At 34.7% G+C, this 20,730-nt stretch overlaps 1 protein-coding gene across 2 annotated transcripts in view; it reads left to right on the top strand.

The window, feature by feature from the left end:
• Positions 1–1,486: 1,486 nt before the first annotated feature.
• Positions 1,487–20,730, top strand: part of LOC148272022 (uncharacterized) — a 57,234-nt gene continuing 37,990 nt past the window's right edge. For both annotated transcript variants that reach the window (XM_088240608.1, XM_088240607.1), the window contains exons 1-9: positions 1,487–1,551; positions 5,203–5,293; positions 6,241–6,347; positions 7,759–7,913; positions 15,437–15,612; positions 16,508–16,577; positions 18,274–18,350; positions 19,158–19,223; positions 20,017–20,217. In XM_088240608.1, coding sequence (XP_088096734.1) covers positions 15,460–15,612; positions 16,508–16,577; positions 18,274–18,350; positions 19,158–19,223; positions 20,017–20,217 — 567 coding nt within the window. In that variant the 5' untranslated portion in view covers positions 1,487–1,551; positions 5,203–5,293; positions 6,241–6,347; positions 7,759–7,913; positions 15,437–15,459. The remainder of the gene's footprint in view (positions 1,552–5,202; positions 5,294–6,240; positions 6,348–7,758; positions 7,914–15,436; positions 15,613–16,507; positions 16,578–18,273; positions 18,351–19,157; positions 19,224–20,016; positions 20,218–20,730) is intronic.

Genomic DNA, 20,730 nt, shown 5'->3' with positions numbered 1-20,730 from the left:
GTAGTGGTCAAACATTTTATTAAATGTTAATAAATAATAATATTTGTTCATATACCGACTTTTATTTAACGATGGGAATAATCGAAATACAAGCATTCGAGACATACAAATAATCAAATTCAAACATCGAATTAATTGATTATTTTTTTAATCGTGAAATGTCAGACAACAGCCAAACTGACATTTATTTGAAGATTTGGGGACAGGGGGAGGGTAAACATATACATGTGTAACAAAGTACTTCAAAATAATAATGAGGAAGTTCAGCCCTACAGGAGATTGGGTATAAAACATGTTTTATTACGCATGGTAAAAATTAGTGCAATAAATTGTAAATTTATTGAAAATGTATGAAAAAAAGTATTTTAATAAAAACTAACTAATTTTAATAACGTCACTAGTTCGCCAAAATCAACCAATAATATAACGTTGTAATAGTTATCCTATTTCCGGGAAACAAACTAACAGGCGTGAACTTAAAAGGTCACACGCAGAGTAATTTCAAATTAAAATTAAAATCATAGCCCTGATAATACGACACACAAAAATGTAAAAAGTTGTGAATGTTTATCCAAATCTTAATCAGCTCAGTTTAGACCCTTTATATTATAAATATGAACCCATGACAACAATTTATTTAACATTACATACTTGAATTTTATTGAACACGAACGATATTTTACAATTCCAAAAAATCATTAAAATTAATTACCATTGCTTTGGAAATGTCATGTCAGACAGAACTCATCAAATGCATTTACCAAAAAGCGCCTTCAAACTTTTCGTATTAATCTCTCGAGAAACCATTCCGAATGAATTCTCTCGAAATGTAAAGTCCGAATTCAAATCTCGATTGTCTCGAAATCCATTCCGAATTCATGTTTCGATTGTCTCGAAATATCAAATCCGAATTCGTATCTCGAAATGTAAAGTCCGAATTCATATCTCGATTGTCTTGGAAAACCATTTAGAATGAATTCACTCGAGATATGTCGATTATTAGGTGAACTCGATTAATTGTAAGCATTTCGAAATGTCGTGATCTTTTTAATAATCGAATATTTCGATTATACCCACCATTACCCGAGTACATGAAAATAACATTTTTATATGTATAAACTTATATGTATTTATTTAATATGTAATATATTTTCTTTACTAACTTTGTATACTTTGTGGAAATCTGTTATTAGTTCTGAGTTTATACATATATCTGTTTGTTTACTATAAATATGTATGTAGAACTGTTGATTTCCCAAATAAAATAAAATAAAATTACTTTTATATAAACTGTTTATATACATGCTAGGAAATTCGGTTCTTCAGGACTCGCTTTATCGGCACTGCAGGCCTCAGTTAGTCGGCCCTTCGGGCCTCAGTTGAATTCTTAGAATCTCGGGCACTGAAATTTCACCCTTTTGAGCCGGCCAATTTATTTTTTGCTATTAGGAGCGATTATTAATATTAATTAATTTTATCCTTTCAGCATCTCCTACAGTGGTTCTTAAACTTCAAAGGCATAGTACAATCACTGCGCCACTACCAGTTGGAGTAAGTACCATTATTTTTTTGTGTATTTGTATATTTTTTTATGATTAAAAGGCGGCCTCCGACGTATCTCAGGGTAAAATAAGTGTTTTGTAGATAAAAAAAATATTAACCAATTACAATAGAGATAGAAAATATTTTAGAAAAGGGAATCTGGAAGTCCAGACATTTACAAGGCTTATGATCTATCATTGGCTGGTTTATGTGGCCATTTTACACGTTGTGTAACATTCACCATTCTTTATTTAATTTTTTTTTTTTTTTTTTCATATACATTTGGACCCCTGTATTTAGTAGCCTTACGTGTCATGTACAAGGCTACGGTACTCGGAAAAAATCGTTTTTGTTTGTCTTGGAAATGGGATGTTTGATCACTGATTTTGGTTTATTACCTTTATGAGTCCAATCACCATTGTTGCAAAGTCCAAGAACAATGGCGCGTAAAAAATACTTTTAATTTTGTTGCAACAGAGAGGGAAAAAACTTTTAAGAAGCGAATATGTAATTCCAGGCATTTACAGGGCTTATGACCTTACAAAGTGTTTTCCCTCTCTGTTCAATAAATGTAAATATATACAACTCCCTAGGGAGGAAATCCAGCCTATCTGCAAGCTTTTGGACATACTCAAAACATTGTTGAATTAACTACCTGGTAAAAGAAGAAGAATAAAAAAATGGAAAATTTTTTTCAGGCGTTGCCTAGTAGGTGATTTGGTTCAGCCGGATGAATCTCACCCACGTGATAAAGATTTCAGCTTTTTTACACCACTTAAATCATCAGATGGAAGAATTGAAGAAATACGATATTCAAACATAGGCAAAATGGTGAATGTCACACAGTGTGCAAAGCGGCCACTTAAACCAGCCAATGACAGGTCATAAGCCCTGTAAACGCCTAGACTTCCATATTCCCCTTTCGAATATGTTCTCCATCTCTGTTTTGATTTGTTAATTAATTACTATAGTCCTTAAAATATAGCTTGATTAGAATAATAGTTATCAGCAAAAGTGAGGACATAACTTTGTAGTAACGTCTAAGGAGGGATTTATAATGACACACAAAAAATCATTTGTATCAGGCATATTAATTTATTTTTTTAATACAATGCTTGACATATAAATCAACATACGTATATAAAATCAGCTTTAAAACGTAAATAAACCTAATTATTAACGACGTTCTTACAAGGTTACGTCATTTTGCAAAAATGTTAGAGATGAGACAAATTAATCAACGTTTCAACAATTCATGAAAAAAAGTATTGAATATTTTATTTTTTAGTGAATAATTGTCTTAGAACACACTATAATAGGCTTGAATATGCGTTTTTATATCAATTTTCGGAAACATGAGTCTCATGTTTGTATGAAAAAACTGATAATATCGATTTGATCGGTACATGATCAGTGATCAATAATTTCCCATCACTAGTGACATTAGTTTGACAGCTGTCATTTTAATCAAGCTATATTTTAAGGACTATAGTACATCAACACATCATTTTCTCTACAAAACATATAGTTAATCCTGAAGACAGCTCCAACTTACACGGAATCACCCAAAAAAGACGATGCGTGTTGAGCATGTGTCTTCTAAAGCATTTTTATTCATAAATTTTAACCACACGAACCTGCTTCTAACTTAGCAATCGGAAAGGCTGATCAAGAAATGCTTCCCTTTGTTCCGTGTTCTGGTGGGATGTTAAATTTTATATCTACAAAGTAAAATTAAGTTTTCTGTATGGAAAATGTTTGAAAAAAAATTCTAAACATATTCAATTACCGGTTACCGGCGACAGCCCGACAGACGTTGTCCTGCCCCAACGTTGGCTTGCCTGCCATTAGTTTGGAAAATAACTTTTCATTGATAAGTTGGTACCTAGGTACTTGTTTGTGATTAAATTCCAAAACTAAAAATTGTTAATATTCAAATATTGAATTTGAGTAGGTCCTAAGTACTTGTTTGTGGTTGAATTCCAAAACATTAAATAAATATTTTTTCAAATATAGCATTCTTTTTGCAAACGTCAAACTCCGGTCTTCTCACCAACAGAGGGGTGTACTTATGTAGGAATACAATCTTTAAAAGTGTATTGAATTTAATATTATTTTAGTATTACCAACCCTGGTAGATCACTGAATAAAACATGTATGCTCCGTACTTCTTTTTACGCTCAGCGCAAAGATCTATATTTCTCAGAAAACCGCACGTAAATCGGTTAAGCCATTTAAGAGGAGTTCAGTGACATCACACGTACAGAGGAATTATATATATATATATATATATAAAGACCAGTAGCGTGCCTAGGGTTTACGATTAAGGCAAGCCCATATATATTTTTTTAAATCCACATGTGGTGTAATTCCCTGACGGCCTCATAGTTTAGTGGTCAGCGCATTTGCCTACCATGCAAAAGGTCTCGGGTTCGATTCCCGACATGGTTGATTTGAAATATTTATTTACAAAGGTGTTTTTACACTAGAATGTGTCATAGTCCCTGGACTGGTACTTGAAGCGTAAGACTGATCATCTTACCTTCATGTAGCAAAAAATATTAAGATATACTGCGATTGCAGTGCTCTATGCACCATTAGGTGCGGAATAGGAATGATGATGAATTCACTTTTGTGAAAACATGATGTATGCTTTTTTTACTACAGTTGTACAGTCTACAAAGCATCCAAAAGGTATATTATGACGAATAACAATATTTTATGAAAATATGCATAGGATAATCTTTCTGAGTTCGTTTAAATAAACGAAATAAAGAAAGCACAATATTTTTTTATATAAAGTAATTCCTCAGATATCAACCATTACCCATAAGTAACATTAATAAAATATAGCATGCGTAGAGTAGAATAATAGTCATTGGAACCCATAGATACATAAATATAATAAAGATAAATTATAATTGATATAGAATATTGGAAAAGGAAAAGGATAGTAGATAGGCAAATAAAAAAGAAACGTCGGCCATCTCCGAATTCTTTTTATATATGACGTTTGCACAAAATGAAGTAAATTATCATAAATCTTAACCAGTACGGGTCTTTAATCAATGGAGATAAAAATAACCGTTTAAAATTATCAAATTCCGCAAAAAAGAGCATAATAAACAATCGTAAAGTTTGTTCGATACGAAATACAAGATACGCTCTCTGCCAACTTTACCTTAAAGAAGCTGGCTTCAGATTCCCATATAAAACTCAACATATACAGACAAACATTTTATGAGTTTACTGTTTGTTTACATGCAAATTGCACCGTGAAATAAGCCCCATAAGAACCCCACGTGCGAGAGCGAGATAAGAAGACATAGTGTCATTCGCGCACACGGATTTCATACGGTTCGGATCTCGGGATGCGTACAGTACCAACGTCGAACAGATCTCTAATTCTCATTTGGCGCGAAATTTAAACAACAAAATGAATTATTTTTAAGCGTTTGGTCCAGATTTGGTAATTTTGAAATAAAATTAATAGGCAAGCCCGGCTTATGGGCTTCTATGGAAATACCGCCACTGATAAAGACACACATTTTCGTACATAAATATCTATATTAGTTTATGCCGTCTCAGTATATACCTATGAAGATAGCCGTCTATAATCGCAGCCCTGGAAATACTAACTTTTTTGTTTATTTATTGCAGCGTGAGAAACAGCGTCAAGTGGAATTCATTACAGCGCAGACCATCCATCTTATGCTCGAAAATGAAAGCAGGCACATCGAAACCTTGCGCAGTAAGTCAATTATTCATTATATATTTTTGACACTTGTGCAATGATATTTACACACATGTCCACCCTCATTCCATTATAACACCCACTCACCCACCCTCTCACACACTTACACTCGCACAAACACACTAGCACGTATTTTATTTTATTTTATTAACATAAACGGCAAATCTGCATTTTACAAACATTTATAATACTACGTATTTGGCTTAATATAAATATTTTTTTTTTGAAACCTAAATTTCCTTATAGCTAAGATTTAAAAAAAAAAATTAAACCTAAAAATTATAAAAGATTTATATTAAAAAAATTAACCTAAAAATTATACAGCATAATCAATAGAAAGTTTAAATAATAAAACATTCTACAGTAATACAACAAGAAAATCATAAGTACTGTTTCATACAGCTGGGCAAAGTGAACTGTGTATATTATGAAATGCATGAATAAATAAATATAATTACCATTCACCATCTTTGAAAAAGTTCAAAAGGTTTTTTCCATAGGAACAATACCCTACACTAAATATATCAGATACGTGGGAATAACTATTGCCGAGTTCATGAAGTCTGTTTAATACGGCATTACAAGTATACACTGTCCGTGAATTGTTGCCACAAAACGGTGGCACCTGTCTAGTCATTCTTCCAGGCACCCTGAAGTTGATGAGAGATAATAGTTCAGGACAATCCCATACTGAATTTACAATTTTGAATAAATTTAAAAGGTCTGTAATTTTTTAAGCCTAGGTCTTTCTGATCTGCGGCATTGACACTGACGAGTTGGACTAGACAGTGGTGTTGCCGGTGGAATGCAACTGGGCGTTAGCAGCACTTTACAGGATCACACCCTCCAGCAAGATGTGATTCACCGTGACCCTACTGTCAGTTCGAACCCCTTTGTTATTTTTAAAATACGTTTTATTTTGTGTTTTTTTTTTTTAATTACAGACTCTTTGGCGAGAGGTGTTTCTAACAAAAAGGTGTCAGAATTAGAGGCGGCAGAATTCCGACATGCGAAGTTACAGCAGCAAATCGAGTTGCTGATGCAGTCCTCGGTAAGTTCTATGCATTATTTATCCCTAAGGATGGTTTCACCTAACTAAAACCCGTATTTTGGATTACTCGGGATGCAAAAAATATATAAAAAAATATTCGATACTACTTTTGACCCTCAACCAGAGCTTGAAGTTTTCGAAAAAGTCAATTTTTTGCCCTAAACCGGCTGTCATTTCGTATTTAAGTAAGAAAATCAGTCTAATTAAATTGTATAATCTGTATTAAATCTTATTATATAAGCATCCAAGGGCGTGAGTTGCACTTTGTTTTGTAATAAATGGGTAGCATTGTTTTAATGTGCCATTGTTTTCGTCAATTTTAGTCAGGCGCTCAACGGAATCAGTTCCGTGGAGTGTAAATTTTTTGCATTTCGGTAGTTTGAAAACTTGTTCGAATTTGTAATGTGATTAAGTTATATCTTTACGAACAAAAAAATAATTTTATCAATATAGATAATTTAAAAATGTTCAGACAGTTATAAACTTCAAACTTCTGTTGAGGGCCAAAAGTAGTATGGAATATTTTTTTAAATAATTTTTACGTTCAATGCGATCCAAAAGACAACTTTTTAGACCCCTTTCACTTTGATATCTAAAAAAAAAACTTCATACATCATCGGCCCACTCTATCCTACATATTTATTTATTTACTTAGGAGTTTATTACACATTATTTGAGTCATAAGTCTCAACTCCACGGGACTTTGTGTTGAGTTAGGACAGGCAATTAGTAGGATCAGAAACAACAATAATAAAAATAATTTTAAAAACAAATATATGGCAAATAATATGGTAAAACAGTAAACTCAAACATTCTTAAAATCATCAAGGAGCTTCCCACTCAAATCCTTCCCACTAAGAAAAATCCTGTCCTTAACTCCTCTCTTAAAAATAGTTTTTGTCCTTGAGAGCTTAATACGCTCCTCTAAAATACCGAACACTCTCAGTGCGATAAAAGAGAGATATCTCTGATCAAAAATCGTACAGGTTTTGGGTATGACATAATTTGTGCTTTGGGAAAAGCGCGTACTAACATTTTGCTGATTGCCATATGGAGCTTTTATTAGAGATTATACCAAAATGAATAAAATTTATCAATGTAATATTTAGTAATCACTGTAAAAATAAAATAAGATAGAATTGAGATGGATGCCGCACAACCCCCCCAGCCAACTATGCATGCATTGAGACTAGAAATAACTATTCACAGCGTGACTTTTGTCACAAGACAACTCAGTATGACGGATAGAATACCAATGCCATGTTTAGTTCGTCATGAATCGGTTAGCCTAGCTTAGCAAATATCTATACAGAAAGACATGTTTTTTCTCAAAACTGTGACATTTTCGCCCAGATCTTGTCACCACTAAGGCGATGATACACACCATATATCTGAATATTTATCATTCTAGCCCGGGTCTCCGCCACACGGCGACAGCGCTGGGCAAGCCGACTGGTCCACCGGTCCGCAGGCCCAGCGGAGACAGGGCTTCCTCAGCAACCTCCCCCGCAGCCTGTCCAGCCTCACGGGGCAGAGCCTCCGGGAATCAGGAACAGCATCAACCAGGTAAGACCAAAACTTGCATGCTTACTGTTCATCTTTGTGTTCTGTCCTTTACAAAATACTGTTGAAATATGGCTAAATATGATAAATCGTTTTTTTAGTTATATGTGGGGGCCACAGTCTATTAATCGATAACACACGCATATGTGCAATTAATTCACTTATTTATTTATTAACGGACATTGTCCATGTATACAATTTATAGGGTTGAAATATTACAATAAAAGAATAGTTTAAAACATTTAAAAAAATAAAAATAGAAGCATTGACAAACATAAGGGACATCGAGACAAGATCTGGACTATTTATTTAGTGCTCGTTTAAATCGTTGTAAACCTAAACCAAAAAAGTCCAGATCTTGTCTAGAGTTAACAATACGACAAAGACGGGTCATTGGAGAATTAAGGCCATAGTTTGTTTTTTTTTATTTTTTTTTTTTTTTATTTATTTACAATTTTAAAAAACCCGTTAGAGTTACATTAGAAATTTTATATTGTCTAGTCATTTTATGTCTCGTCTAGTCTGTTCATTCATCATGTGCTTTTTCAGATTGATTTTAAATTTGTCTCCATTAAAAGTTTTCAAGTAGTAAGGTAGGTCGTTGTAGTGTTTAAGTCCATTATGTAGTATTTTTGACTGTCCTGTGTTTGTCTTTGCTTTTTCAATATGATAGTGTTTTTGTTGTCTGGTGTTATATTTGTGTATGTCAGCATTTTTGACTAATATTATGTCGTCGTCTTGTATGTTTCCCAGTGTTATTTTGTGCACAATTTTTAAGGTCTCAATTTTAGTCAAGTAGTTTATGTCAAACTGGTGTGTTTTTTTGTACAGTTCAGTCATAGAGGTCAGGTAGGGTAGGTTGTATGTTAGTTTAAGAATTTTATTTTGTTGTCTTTGTATTCTTGTTATGTCTGTCTTGTTACCAGTTCCCCAGAAGGCGATCATGTAACTCAATTTACTTTTGACATAGGCTTCGTACATCATAATTTTTTCCTTTCTTGATATAAAATCTTTAATTTTGTAGAAGAGGCTATGTAGTGATGCCATTACTTTAGTGAGTCCGTCTATGCTGATCGATGAACATTACTTCATTGTTTCTCAATCTACGAGTCGGAATATTGAATTTTACTTGTCCCAGTAATGATGGAACATCGATTATACCATTTAGTATGCCGAACATATATATGGAGTCAATATTAGTTCTACGTTTTTGTAGACTAGAAATATTTAACATTGACTCTATTTCAGCGTAAGAATAATTATCTCTCTCTAGTCCAAGCATCCACGCTATTTTTCGAAGCAAGCGATGTTAGACTGATTCAATGTGATTTATGCGATTCACATAGAATGGAGACCAGACCACGGAGGCATATTCTAGAAGAGGGCGAACAGTTGAGCAATAAAAAGTTTTGATTGTACGGACATTAGTAAAATCAGAGGATATTCTGTTAATGAAGCCAAGTAATTTCAGTGATGAAATATCGATGAAGCAAGTCATCATTTTATATTGAATACAATACATTATCATTGTGGATAACTCATATTGCGCCATTTTCATAATTTAATTACCTCAAGGGCGCTTTACAAAGCGTTTATATGAGGTAATAAATTTAATTTCAACTTTTTTTATTTGTAATTTAAGAAAAACAATGTCAAACAGCGAAACAGATTGTTAGGTGTAAAAGCGGCCTAACTACTTTTCATAAAATATAACTAACCACTACTTTTTTGAATATTAATTTCCTTAAAAATTGTACTTTTTTTTCATTGTATCTACACTTCCACTTCCGCATCCGCTAAAATTGACTTTTCACATCTGTTTCCGTTTCTGCTTCTGACACTTCTGTTGCATCACTAATATATAGCACCGGATTCTTCAGCAATTTTTCAGCCTTTTGTATCAACACGCTATGGTGGAAAAAAGACTGCATGAAAAAAATCACGTTTGATTCATCTACCAACACTAGAATCAGGCTTGTAAACTAAAATCCTATTTTTAGGGCCCATTAAACTTAAAATTGCTCTCCTTCAGAACTTCCCATATACTGTAAAACTTCTTAATTGCGTTTTTAAGGGACCGACAAAAAAAATGTAAGTGAAGGATAGTAAAAAAAAACAATGAATATTTTTTATTGAAAAGGTTATACTGAACTGTTTTTTGATTGCAACTTTTTAAAATATCATTTTATTAAATAGTCTGTAAAATACAGTAAAACTGTTTTTATAATTACAATTAAAGGGCAGAATTGGCAGCAATATCAGTTTTCAGTGCGATTGCAAATTTCTCTGACCATCAAGTTGGTCTAATGATAGAGACTAGAGACTAACTTCAGACTCTTGAGCTATCAATTTTTAGTGCGATTGCAAATTTCTCTGTTCATCAAGTTGGTCTAATGATAGAGGCTAGAGACTAACTTCAGACTCTTGAGCTATCAATTTTTAGTGCGATTGCAAATTTCTCCGTTTATCAAGTTGGTCTAATGATAGAGACTAGAGACTAACTTCAGACTCTTGAGCTATCAATTTTTAGTGCGATTGCAAATTTCTCTGTTCATCAAGTTGGTCTAATGATAGAGGCTAGAGACTAACTTCAGACTCTTGAGCTATCAATTTTTAGTGCGACTGCAAATGTTGTGCGGGTGTTTTTAGGACAATAAGGGAAAGGTTAAATATCTATTATAAAGATTGCAAATTTCTCTGACCATCAAGTTGGTCTAATGATAGAGGCTAGAGACTAACTTCAGACTCTTGAGCTATCAATTTTTAGTGCGATTGCAAATTTCTCCGTTTATCAAGTTGGTCTAATGATAGAGACTAGAGACTAACTTCAGACTCTTGAGCTATCAATTTTTAGTGCGATTGCAAATTTCTCTGTTCATCAAGTTGGTCTAATGATAGAGGCTAGAGACTAACTTCAGACTCTTGAGCTATCAATTTTTAGTGCGATTGCAAATTTCTCCGTTTATCAAGTTGGTCTAATGATAGAGGCTAGAGACTAACTTCAGACTCTTGAGCTATCAATTTTTAGTGCGATTGCAAATTTCTCCGTTTATCAAGTTGGTCTAATGATAGAGGCTAGAGACTAACTTCAGACTCTTGAGCTATCAATTTTTAGTGCGATTGCAAATTTCTCCGTTTATCAAGTTGGTCTAATGATAGAGGCTAGAGACTAACTTCAGACTCTTGAGCTATCAATTTTTAGTGCGACTGCAAATGTTGTGCGGGTGTTTTTAGGACAATAAGGGAAAGGTTAAATATCTATTATAAAGATTGCAAATTTCTCTGACCATCAAGTTGGTCTAATGATAGAGACTAGAGACTAACTTCAGACTCTTGAGCTATCAATTTTTAGTGCGACTGCAAATGTTGTGCGGGTGTTTTTAGGACAATAAGGGAAAGGTTAAATATCTATTATAAAGATTGCAAATTTCTCTGACCATCAAGTTGGTCTAATGATAGAGGCTAGAGACTAACTTCAGACTCTTGAGCTATCAATTTTTAGTGCGATTGCAAATTTCTCCGTTTATCAAGTTGGTCTAATGATAGAGGCTAGAGACTAACTTCAGACTCTTGAGCTATCAATTTTTAGTGCGACTGCAAATGTTGTGCGGGTGTTTTTAGGACAATAAGGGAAAGGTTAAATATCTATTATAAAGATTGCAAATTTCTCTGACCATCAAGTTGGTCTAATGATAGAGGCTAGAGACTAACTTCAGACTCTTGAGCTATCAATTTTTAGTGCGACTGCAAATGTTGTGCGGGTGTTTTTAGGACAATAAGGGAAAGGTTAAATATCTATTATAAAGATTGCAAATTTCTCTGTTCATCAAGTTGGTCTAATGATAGAGGCTAGAGACTAACTTCAGACTCTTGAGCTATCAATTTTTAGTGCGACTGCAAATGTTGTGCGGGTGTTTTTAGGACAATAAGGGAAAGGTTAAATATCTATTATAAAGATTGCAAATTTCTCTGTTCATCAAGTTGGTCTAATGATAGAGGCTAGAGACTAACTTCAGACTCTTGAGCTATCAATTTTTAGTGCGACTGCAAATGTTGTGCGGGTGTTTTTAGGACAATAAGGGAAAGGTTAAATATCTATTATAAAGATTGCAAATTTCTCTGACCATCAAGTTGGTCTAATGATAGAGGCTAGAGACTAACTTCAGACTCTTGAGCTATCAATTTTTAGTGCGACTGCAAATGTTGTGCGGGTGTTTTTAGGACAATAAGGGAAAGGTTAAATATCTATTATAAAGATTGCAAATTTCTCTGTTCATCAAGTTGGTCTAATGATAGAGGCTAGAGACTAACTTCAGACTCTTGAGCTATCAATTTTTAGTGCGACTGCAAATGTTGTGCGGGTGTTTTTAGGACAATAAGGGAAAGGTTAAATATCTATTATAAAGATTGCAAATTTCTCTGTTCATCAAGTTGGTCTAATGATAGAGGCTAGAGACTAACTTCAGACTCTTGAGCTATCAATTTTTAGTGCGACTGCAAATGTTGTGCGGGTGTTTTTAGGACAATAAGGGAAAGGTTAAATATCTATTATAAAGATTGCAAATTTCTCTGACCATCAAGTTGGTCTAATGATAGAGGCTAGAGACTAACTTCAGACTCTTGAGCTATCAATTTTTAGTGCGACTGCAAATGTTGTGCGGGTGTTTTTAGGACAATAAGGGAAAGGTTAAATATCTATTATAAAGATTGCAAATTTCTCTGACCATCAAGTTGGTCTAATGATAGAGGCTAGAGACTAACTTCAGACTCTTGAGCTATCAATTTTTAGTGCGACTGCAAATGTTGTGCGGGTGTTTTTAGGACAATAAGGGAAAGGTTAAATATCTATTATAAAGATTGCAAATTTCTCTGACCATCAAGTTGGTCTAATGATAGAGACTAGAGACTAACTTCAGACTCTTGAGCTATCAATTTTTAGTGCGATTGCAAATTTCTCCGTTTATCAAGTTGGTCTAATGATAGAGGCTAGAGACTAACTTCAGACTCTTGAGCTATCAATTTTTAGTGCGACTGCAAATGTTGTGCGGGTGTTTTTAGGACAATAAGGGAAAGGTTAAATATCTATTATAAAGATTGCAAATTTCTCTGACCATCAAGTTGGTCTAATGATAGAGACTAGAGACTAACTTCAGACTCTTGAGCTATCAATTTTTAGTGCGACTGCAAATGTTGTGCGGGTGTTTTTAGGACAATAAGGGAAAGGTTAAATATCTATTATAAAGATTGCAAATTTCTCTGACCATCAAGTTGGTCTAATGATAGAGGCTAGAGACTAACTTCAGACTCTTGAGCTATCAATTTTTAGTGCGACTGCAAATGTTGTGCGGGTGTTTTTAGGACAATAAGGGAAAGGTTAAATATCTATTATAAAGATTGCAAATTTCTCTGACCATCAAGTTGGTCTAATGATAGAGGCTAGAGACTAACTTCAGACTCTTGAGCTATCAATTTTTAGTGCGACTGCAAATGTTGTGCGGGTGTTTTTAGGACAATAAGGGAAAGGTTAAATATCTATTATAAAGATTGCAAATTTCTCTGACCATCAAGTTGGTCTAATGATAGAGACTAGAGACTAACTTCAGACTCTTGAGCTATCAATTTTTAGTGCGATTGCAAATTTCTCTGTTCATCAAGTTGGTCTAATGATAGAGGCTAGAGACTAACTTCAGACTCTTGAGCTATCAATTTTTAGTGCGACTGCAAATGTTGTGCGGGTGTTTTTAGGACAATAAGGGAAAGGTTAAATATCTATTATAAAGATTGCAAATTTCTCTGACCATCAAGTTGGTCTAATGATAGAGGCTAGAGACTAACTTCAGACTCTTGAGCTATCAATTTTTAGTGCGATTGCAAATTTCTCCGTTTATCAAGTTGGTCTAATGATAGAGGCTAGAGACTAACTTCAGACTCTTGAGCTATCAATTTTTAGTGCGACTGCAAATGTTGTGCGGGTGTTTTTAGGACAATAAGGGAAAGGTTAAATATCTATTATAAAGATTGCAAATTTCTCTGACCATCAAGTTGGTCTAATGATAGAGGCTAGAGACTAACTTCAGACTCTTGAGCTATCAATTTTTAGTGCGATTGCAAATTTCTCCGTTTATCAAGTTGGTCTAATGATAGAGGCTAGAGACTAACTTCAGACTCTTGAGCTATCAATTTTTAGTGCGACTGCAAATGTTGTGCGGGTGTTTTTAGGACAATAAGGGAAAGGTTAAATATCTATTATAAAGATTGCAAATTTCTCTGACCATCAAGTTGGTCTAATGATAGAGGCTAGAGACTAACTTCAGACTCTTGAGCTATCAATTTTTAGTGCGACTGCAAATGTTGTGCGGGTGTTTTTAGGACAATAAGGGAAAGGTTAAATATCTATTATAAAGATTGCAAATTTCTCTGTTCATCAAGTTGGTCTAATGATAGAGGCTAGAGACTAACTTCAGACTCTTGAGCTATCAATTTTTAGTGCGATTGCAAATTTCTCCGTTTATCAAGTTGGTCTAATGATAGAGGCTAGAGACTAACTTCAGACTCTTGAGCTATCAATTTTTAGTGCGACTGCAAATGTTGTGCGGGTGTTTTTAGGACAATAAGGGAAAGGTTAAATATCTATTATAAAGATTGCAAATTTCTCTGTTCATCAAGTTGGTCTAATGATAGAGGCTAGAGACTAACTTCAGACTCTTGAGCTATCAATTTTTAGTGCGATTGCAAATTTCTCCGTTTATCAAGTTGGTCTAATGATAGAGGCTAGAGACTAACTTCAGACTCTTGAGCTATCAATTTTTAGTGCGACTGCAAATGTTGTGCGGGTGTTTTTAGGACAATAAGGGAAAAGTTAAATATCTATTATAAAGATTGCAAATTTCTCTGTTCATCAAGTTGGTCTAATGATAGAGGCTAGAGACTAACTTCAGACTCTTGAGCTATCAATTTTTAGTGCGACTGCAAATGTTGTGCGGGTGTTTTTAGGACAATAAGGGAAAGGTTAAATATCTATTATAAAGATTGCAAATTTCTCTGACCATCAAGTTGGTCTAATGATAGAGGCTAGAGACTAACTTCAGACTCTTGAGCTATCAATTTTTAGTGCGACTGCAAATGTTGTGCGGGTGTTTTTAGGACAATAAGGGAAAGGTTAAATATCTATTATAAAGATTGCAAATTTTTCCGACATAATTGCGTGACAAAGAAAACATTAAAAAAATAATACTTTAATGCAGGGGTGCTCAAACGGTCGATCGCGATCGACCAGTCGATCGCGATCGACCGTGCGGAAAGCTAATATCTATATATGCTACGGTACACCCTACCTAGGTAGGTAGGGTGTATCGTGTATGTACGACAACCCTGCATCACACATACTTGCAGCCTCTCAAGTCGATCGTAAGTAGTCTAAAAATATTGAGGTAGATCGCCAGCAGTTCAAGTTTGAGCACCCCTGCTTTAATGGAACTTCAATAATTAAAATCTGAATAATGAAGTAATGACATATCTTTTCCCAGCAGGCGCAAGCATCTCCCGTCACATGTCTGGACGTGTCGGCTCCGCCCCCCTGCCCCCTCGCGCCGCCCCAGCGCCGCCCCCGCCGCCGCCCCCGCCACCCCCGCACACGGCCCCCAACTCCATAGCTGTGCAGATGGCCTACCCCCTGGTGGCCATCACCCCGCCGCTGATACAGGTGAATTTGACCATTAGTTACTGCTAGGATCAAAAAGAAATAGGATGGGATCTCATTTCATGTGTAAGTAGCAAATTCGCAAATCACATTACTGAAGAATTTAAATATTCTGCCATCTGTCAGATTGTCAAAGAAAACAAAATGGACATTTTGTTAATGTTGCCAGGCTAGTCAATTTTTTTACGCTACTTGGCTCATCTCATGAGAGAACTAACGAAAATTTGACCTCTCGGATTAAATAACACCGTGGTAGAAATTTTACCGATATTATCTTTGCGGCCTCCGTGGTGTAGTGGTTAAGACGCTTGACTTACGCACGGAATATTCCAGGTTCGATTCCCAGTGATAAAAAAAAAACAAATGTAATTTTTCTCAAGCCTTGGTGCTCAAGCCAAGTCTCATGACCTGATGTGGTGCAAAAAAAAAACTTGATGGCATCAAATATTATTTAACATGACATAAAAATATCCGCTTTATGTTAAATACAATTTGTTTTATTTTTTTAGTTCAAAATTAAATTATTTTTATTAAATGGTCCTTTACTTATCTACTCTGTTGTGTCAATCAATGTTTCTGCATGTACACAAAAAATTTTAGAGAAGTTAAAAAAATCACTTTTTTTATTATAATTATCTTACATCTGTGTTATGATAATATTGTTCGCGATCTGGCGACATTACGCGTCGACTTCACGAATGCGCACGGAGAAAGTGGAAAATTTTTCGGACACGGTCCGATGTATTCAAATATGGTTCTGAGCTCCTTCAGCATATTATAATTCTATCTATGTACCTTTATATGAAATAAATAAATAAACATCATGCCACCGGGTGCGAGCGTTTATTTATCTCTTTGATATTTAAACCTCGATTAAATGTTTTTACCACCCCAACAGAATGCTGTACCGGGTCATCAGAGAAGCAAATCATCTCCCGAGGAACTAAATCAACTCAACAATTCCAATGGTAACTATTTTTTTACATCATCATTCCCTTTCCGCGGTAGATTTTGAATTCTCTCTCCTTACCTCTGTTTTTTTATAAATACATTGAATTTCTTAATAAAGATACCAGTCTCGAAGATGTTGCGAAAGCGATGAAACCGGTCACTGGATATTCCAAATTTGTGAATTAAAGTATCGCTCATCTTTTATGTTCTAGTAAATTAAACATAAACATAGACTCAATGTTATTTCTGTGTTTTTGTAGACTTGAGATTTTTATTATCGACTCCATTTCTCCATAAAACTTATTTGACAATATAATGGTTACATTTGGGGGATTATAAAGAAATCGCATATTTTATGACTGATGATGCCGTGCTTCTTGCTAACAACAAAGAGGAACTGCAATTCTTGGTAACTAAAGGCTACGTTGTATGTAAGGAAAGCAATTTGCTGATGAATGTCAATAAATTGAATTTGATGGTTTTTAAAAATTTGAAAGTTCAGTAAAACCCCAGTTTTACGTTTTTCAAGGGATCAACAAAAAAAGCGTAAAACTTTAAAGTGAGGAAATGAAAAAATGTAAGGAAATAATTCAATTTCATTAAAATATAATTTTTGTACGAGACTATACTAAATATACTGCAGAAAAATTGTAAGAACTGTCATGATTGGGGATTATTCATATTTTCCAATTATATACTTAAAAATATTTTGTGTTTTTTCAAACAATACTACCAATGTGTTATTTTTTATTGAATTTAAAAAATACATGTATAAATAATTTTATCTAGGTACTTAACCTTAAAAACACGATAGTAAAAATTTGAATTTACATAAAATGCATACAACGATGTTTTCCCTAAATATTGGGATTTTTTTTTTATATGGTATCACTTTTTTTAGTATGGCACCACAAAATTTCAACTGTCATTTACATCACCGCAAAACTGTTTCACACTTTTACGATAACTGTTTTAACTATCTCCTTTTCAAATTATTTATTTATTTGACGGACTTGGTCAATACATTTCTTATAGTAAATACAAGCACTAATAAAATAAAATACAATCAAATAAAATTAAAGCTAGGACAAAAAAAAATTAAAATTACTACCTTAAGACAAGATCCGGTCTATCTTAGTGAATTTTTAAAACTATAAAGACTTACACCAAAAAGTCCAGATCTTGTCTCGAGTTTACAATACGACACAATCGGGACATTGGTGCATGCAAGCCATAGTTTGTAATAATATTTTTATTGTCAATTTTTTTTAACTTTCTGCATCGTTATTTATTGATGTAAAGACTATTCTTCCTAAACATGCGTCAACTGCATGTAACTGTTTAGTAAAATGACAAAATTAGACACTTAAACAAAATGGTCAATTACAGTGCGCCTACTTTGAATTTAGTTTGAGACAATAATTTGCACATTTTTTTGTTTACCTCGATTTTATTCTCTATTCACGCGGCGGCGCGCGGCTCGTCTTTTGACCGATCGAATGAGTTATGAAAATATTTCGACGTAAAACCGGGGTTATGAAAAACGTTGATTGGGGGGAATATTTGAATGAGAATGTATGGAAAAAAATGGGACTTAAATATTTCGGTGTAAAAAGCGGGAAAATGTAAAATTGCGGAATGTAAATACGAGGTTTTACTGCATGAATGTATTTCTGTATTTAATCTCCTTACATTTTGTTTTTTTAATTACAGATGAGAAAGAGTGGGAATTAGTTACTACCCCTCCCGGTACTCCGCCCCCGCCCTACCCCTCCACCCCCGCACCGCAGGTAAATATTTTCACCGCTAAACCGTATGCAATATTGATATAAGCAATGCATCAAGATAAGATAATAAAAATTTTATTGAATTTTGCTATTGCCTTATAAAAAATGACAAAAAGCAGCGTAACTCCCAAGCACATCCATTTATCATGCGCTACTGATTGCCGTATACTTGCTACTGGCTGGCTGGGTATCGATTTAAAGAATGATTATTTCACGTACTAGGTAAAGCCTGAAAACAATTTCCAACTTCTTCTTGGAGCAGTTGGTTTTAATACAATATTTTGAGTTTGTCTAAATATCCATAGACAAGGACTGCATTCAACTCCATAGGGAGCTGTTAATATTCACATATTACAACAGAGATGAAGATCATTTTAAGAGAAGGTAATATAGAAGTCTAGCCATCTACAGGGCTTACGATCTGTCATTGGCCACTTTACACACTGTAACATTCCCCATTCTGCCTATGTATTCTGTATTCCCTTCTCAAAAATGTTTTCCATCTCTGTTGCAACATATAAAATTCATTGTTAATGGCTAATAAACTTTTAAACCATCTCTGTACTGGTAATTTTGATTCTATGCTTTTTCGCAAAATGCTCGCGACGTTTCTATACAAATAACATCAACCCTCATGGCGAACGCTGAAACGTCGGAAAAGAGTGATCAGAATAGCTTACCCCTGTATGCGAACGGCCATGAAAATATAAGAAGTTTAATCATGTCTTTTATTTATAGGAAGGAAGTCCAGCCTGTCTACAAACATTTGGACATACTCAAAACATTGTTGATGTCTTTCATTGTTTTCAGATTCCTATTCATCCCCAGAGAGCTATTATTTCAATGGAAGAGGATGACGCGTCGCCAACTATGACAGTATGTAAAAAATATATTTTAGTTTTATTACTGATTAGCGAACCCGACAGACGTTGTCCAGCCCGAACGTTGGCTTGCCTGCTACCAGCTGATTGAACAAACGTTTTTCCCTAAATAAGGACACACGTTATTCATTTTGGACTTTTTCGAGCTATTTATATTATTCTTAATAAGGTTTAGTTTTTCGTTTTATCTCTTGATGTGATTGGCTAAAGTCCTTGTCATGCACAAATCACTATTCTAGTGCCATAATCCATGGAGAAAATAGGAGAATACGTGTTAAAGAAGAATAGTCAGACCGCGTTTTTCCTTGAGCATTCTAAAATTATAACACTCAACTCATGCTCAATGCGAATTTAGTCATTCTTTAACCGCCAGCCGGGTTTTGACGTGACCTTGACATTTAATTTAAAACAAAAAAAAGAAAATGACTGTCGCGAAAGTATGCAAAAACTGTCTGGATTAAAGGAAAAAGACATTTTCATCGATAAATAGGTACCTAGGTTTTATGATTAAATTCAAAAAATTAAAAATTTTACAAAGGAAATTAGATTTCAGTTGAGATTTTTACTAACTGGAATTAAATTAATTATTTGCAAGTATCGAGGCAATTAGTTTGGGCAGCTCCAGAGTTAGACAAATTTTCCTCTGCCTGAATCAAATGCTGACCTAAGAGTAGATTTTCTTTTACATGTGTTTTGTCGGATAGATATCTTGGAGCCATTTCATGAATGGATTTGAATACTGTCCAGCAAAGCTTATATTTTATTCTCTCGTGCGCCCTTCTCCCCAGTTCTCTTCCTCGGGCTTCAGCTGCGTCGAGTCGCTGAGCGCGGCGCGCATGGCCGTGTTCCTCAACTGGCTGGCCGGGGAGCGCCGCCCAGCGCAGGCCGCCCTACTCTACCTGTTGTCCGACAGCTACAGCGCCGGGCAAGCCGCCGCGCTTCCCCGCTGGGCTTACGAACTGCACTCCGCCTTCCTGGTTCCTGGAGCGGTAAGACAGACCTCGCGTTTACTTAAAATTTGTGTATTTTTATATTACATAAGTGCTACTGTAGAAACATCCTTGATAGTGGATTGGAGATGATTCCACAGTGGAGCCGCATGGACACTATATGAGTTAGAGAAGAAAGATGAATAATTGTGGATGGGTTTAAATCTCTTAACCGGGGAATTTAATTTTGTATATGTTAAAAATGTGTATGTGCAACGGAGAATTATTTCTATAGGATTACGGATAGTTTCATCACGCCCATAGTAAACACCTTCTTCAGCCTTATTCTCTCCACTGCCGGATGGCGGCCTATTCCAAAAGTCTCCATTCCTTCCTATCCTCGCCTTTATCATCCATGTTTTACCGGCTATAGAGGCGATGTCATCGACCCATCTTTGCTGTGGCCTTCCAACACTTTTATTTAATTTAATTTATTTTATTCAGATATTTAGAACATTGCAGAAAGAAAACCCAATTCATTCTAAATACAATAATAAATCACAAATTATAGTA

Source organism: Micrasema longulum, unplaced genomic scaffold (genome assembly GCF_059751315.1).
Source record: "Micrasema longulum isolate JH-2025_06_02 unplaced genomic scaffold, ASM5975131v1 h1tg002526l, whole genome shotgun sequence".
In the NCBI taxonomy this organism is placed as follows: domain Eukaryota; kingdom Metazoa; phylum Arthropoda; class Insecta; order Trichoptera; family Brachycentridae; genus Micrasema; species Micrasema longulum.
The sequence above is the reverse complement of the archived record's forward strand: the minus strand, read 5'-3'. Positions and strand labels throughout refer to the sequence as shown.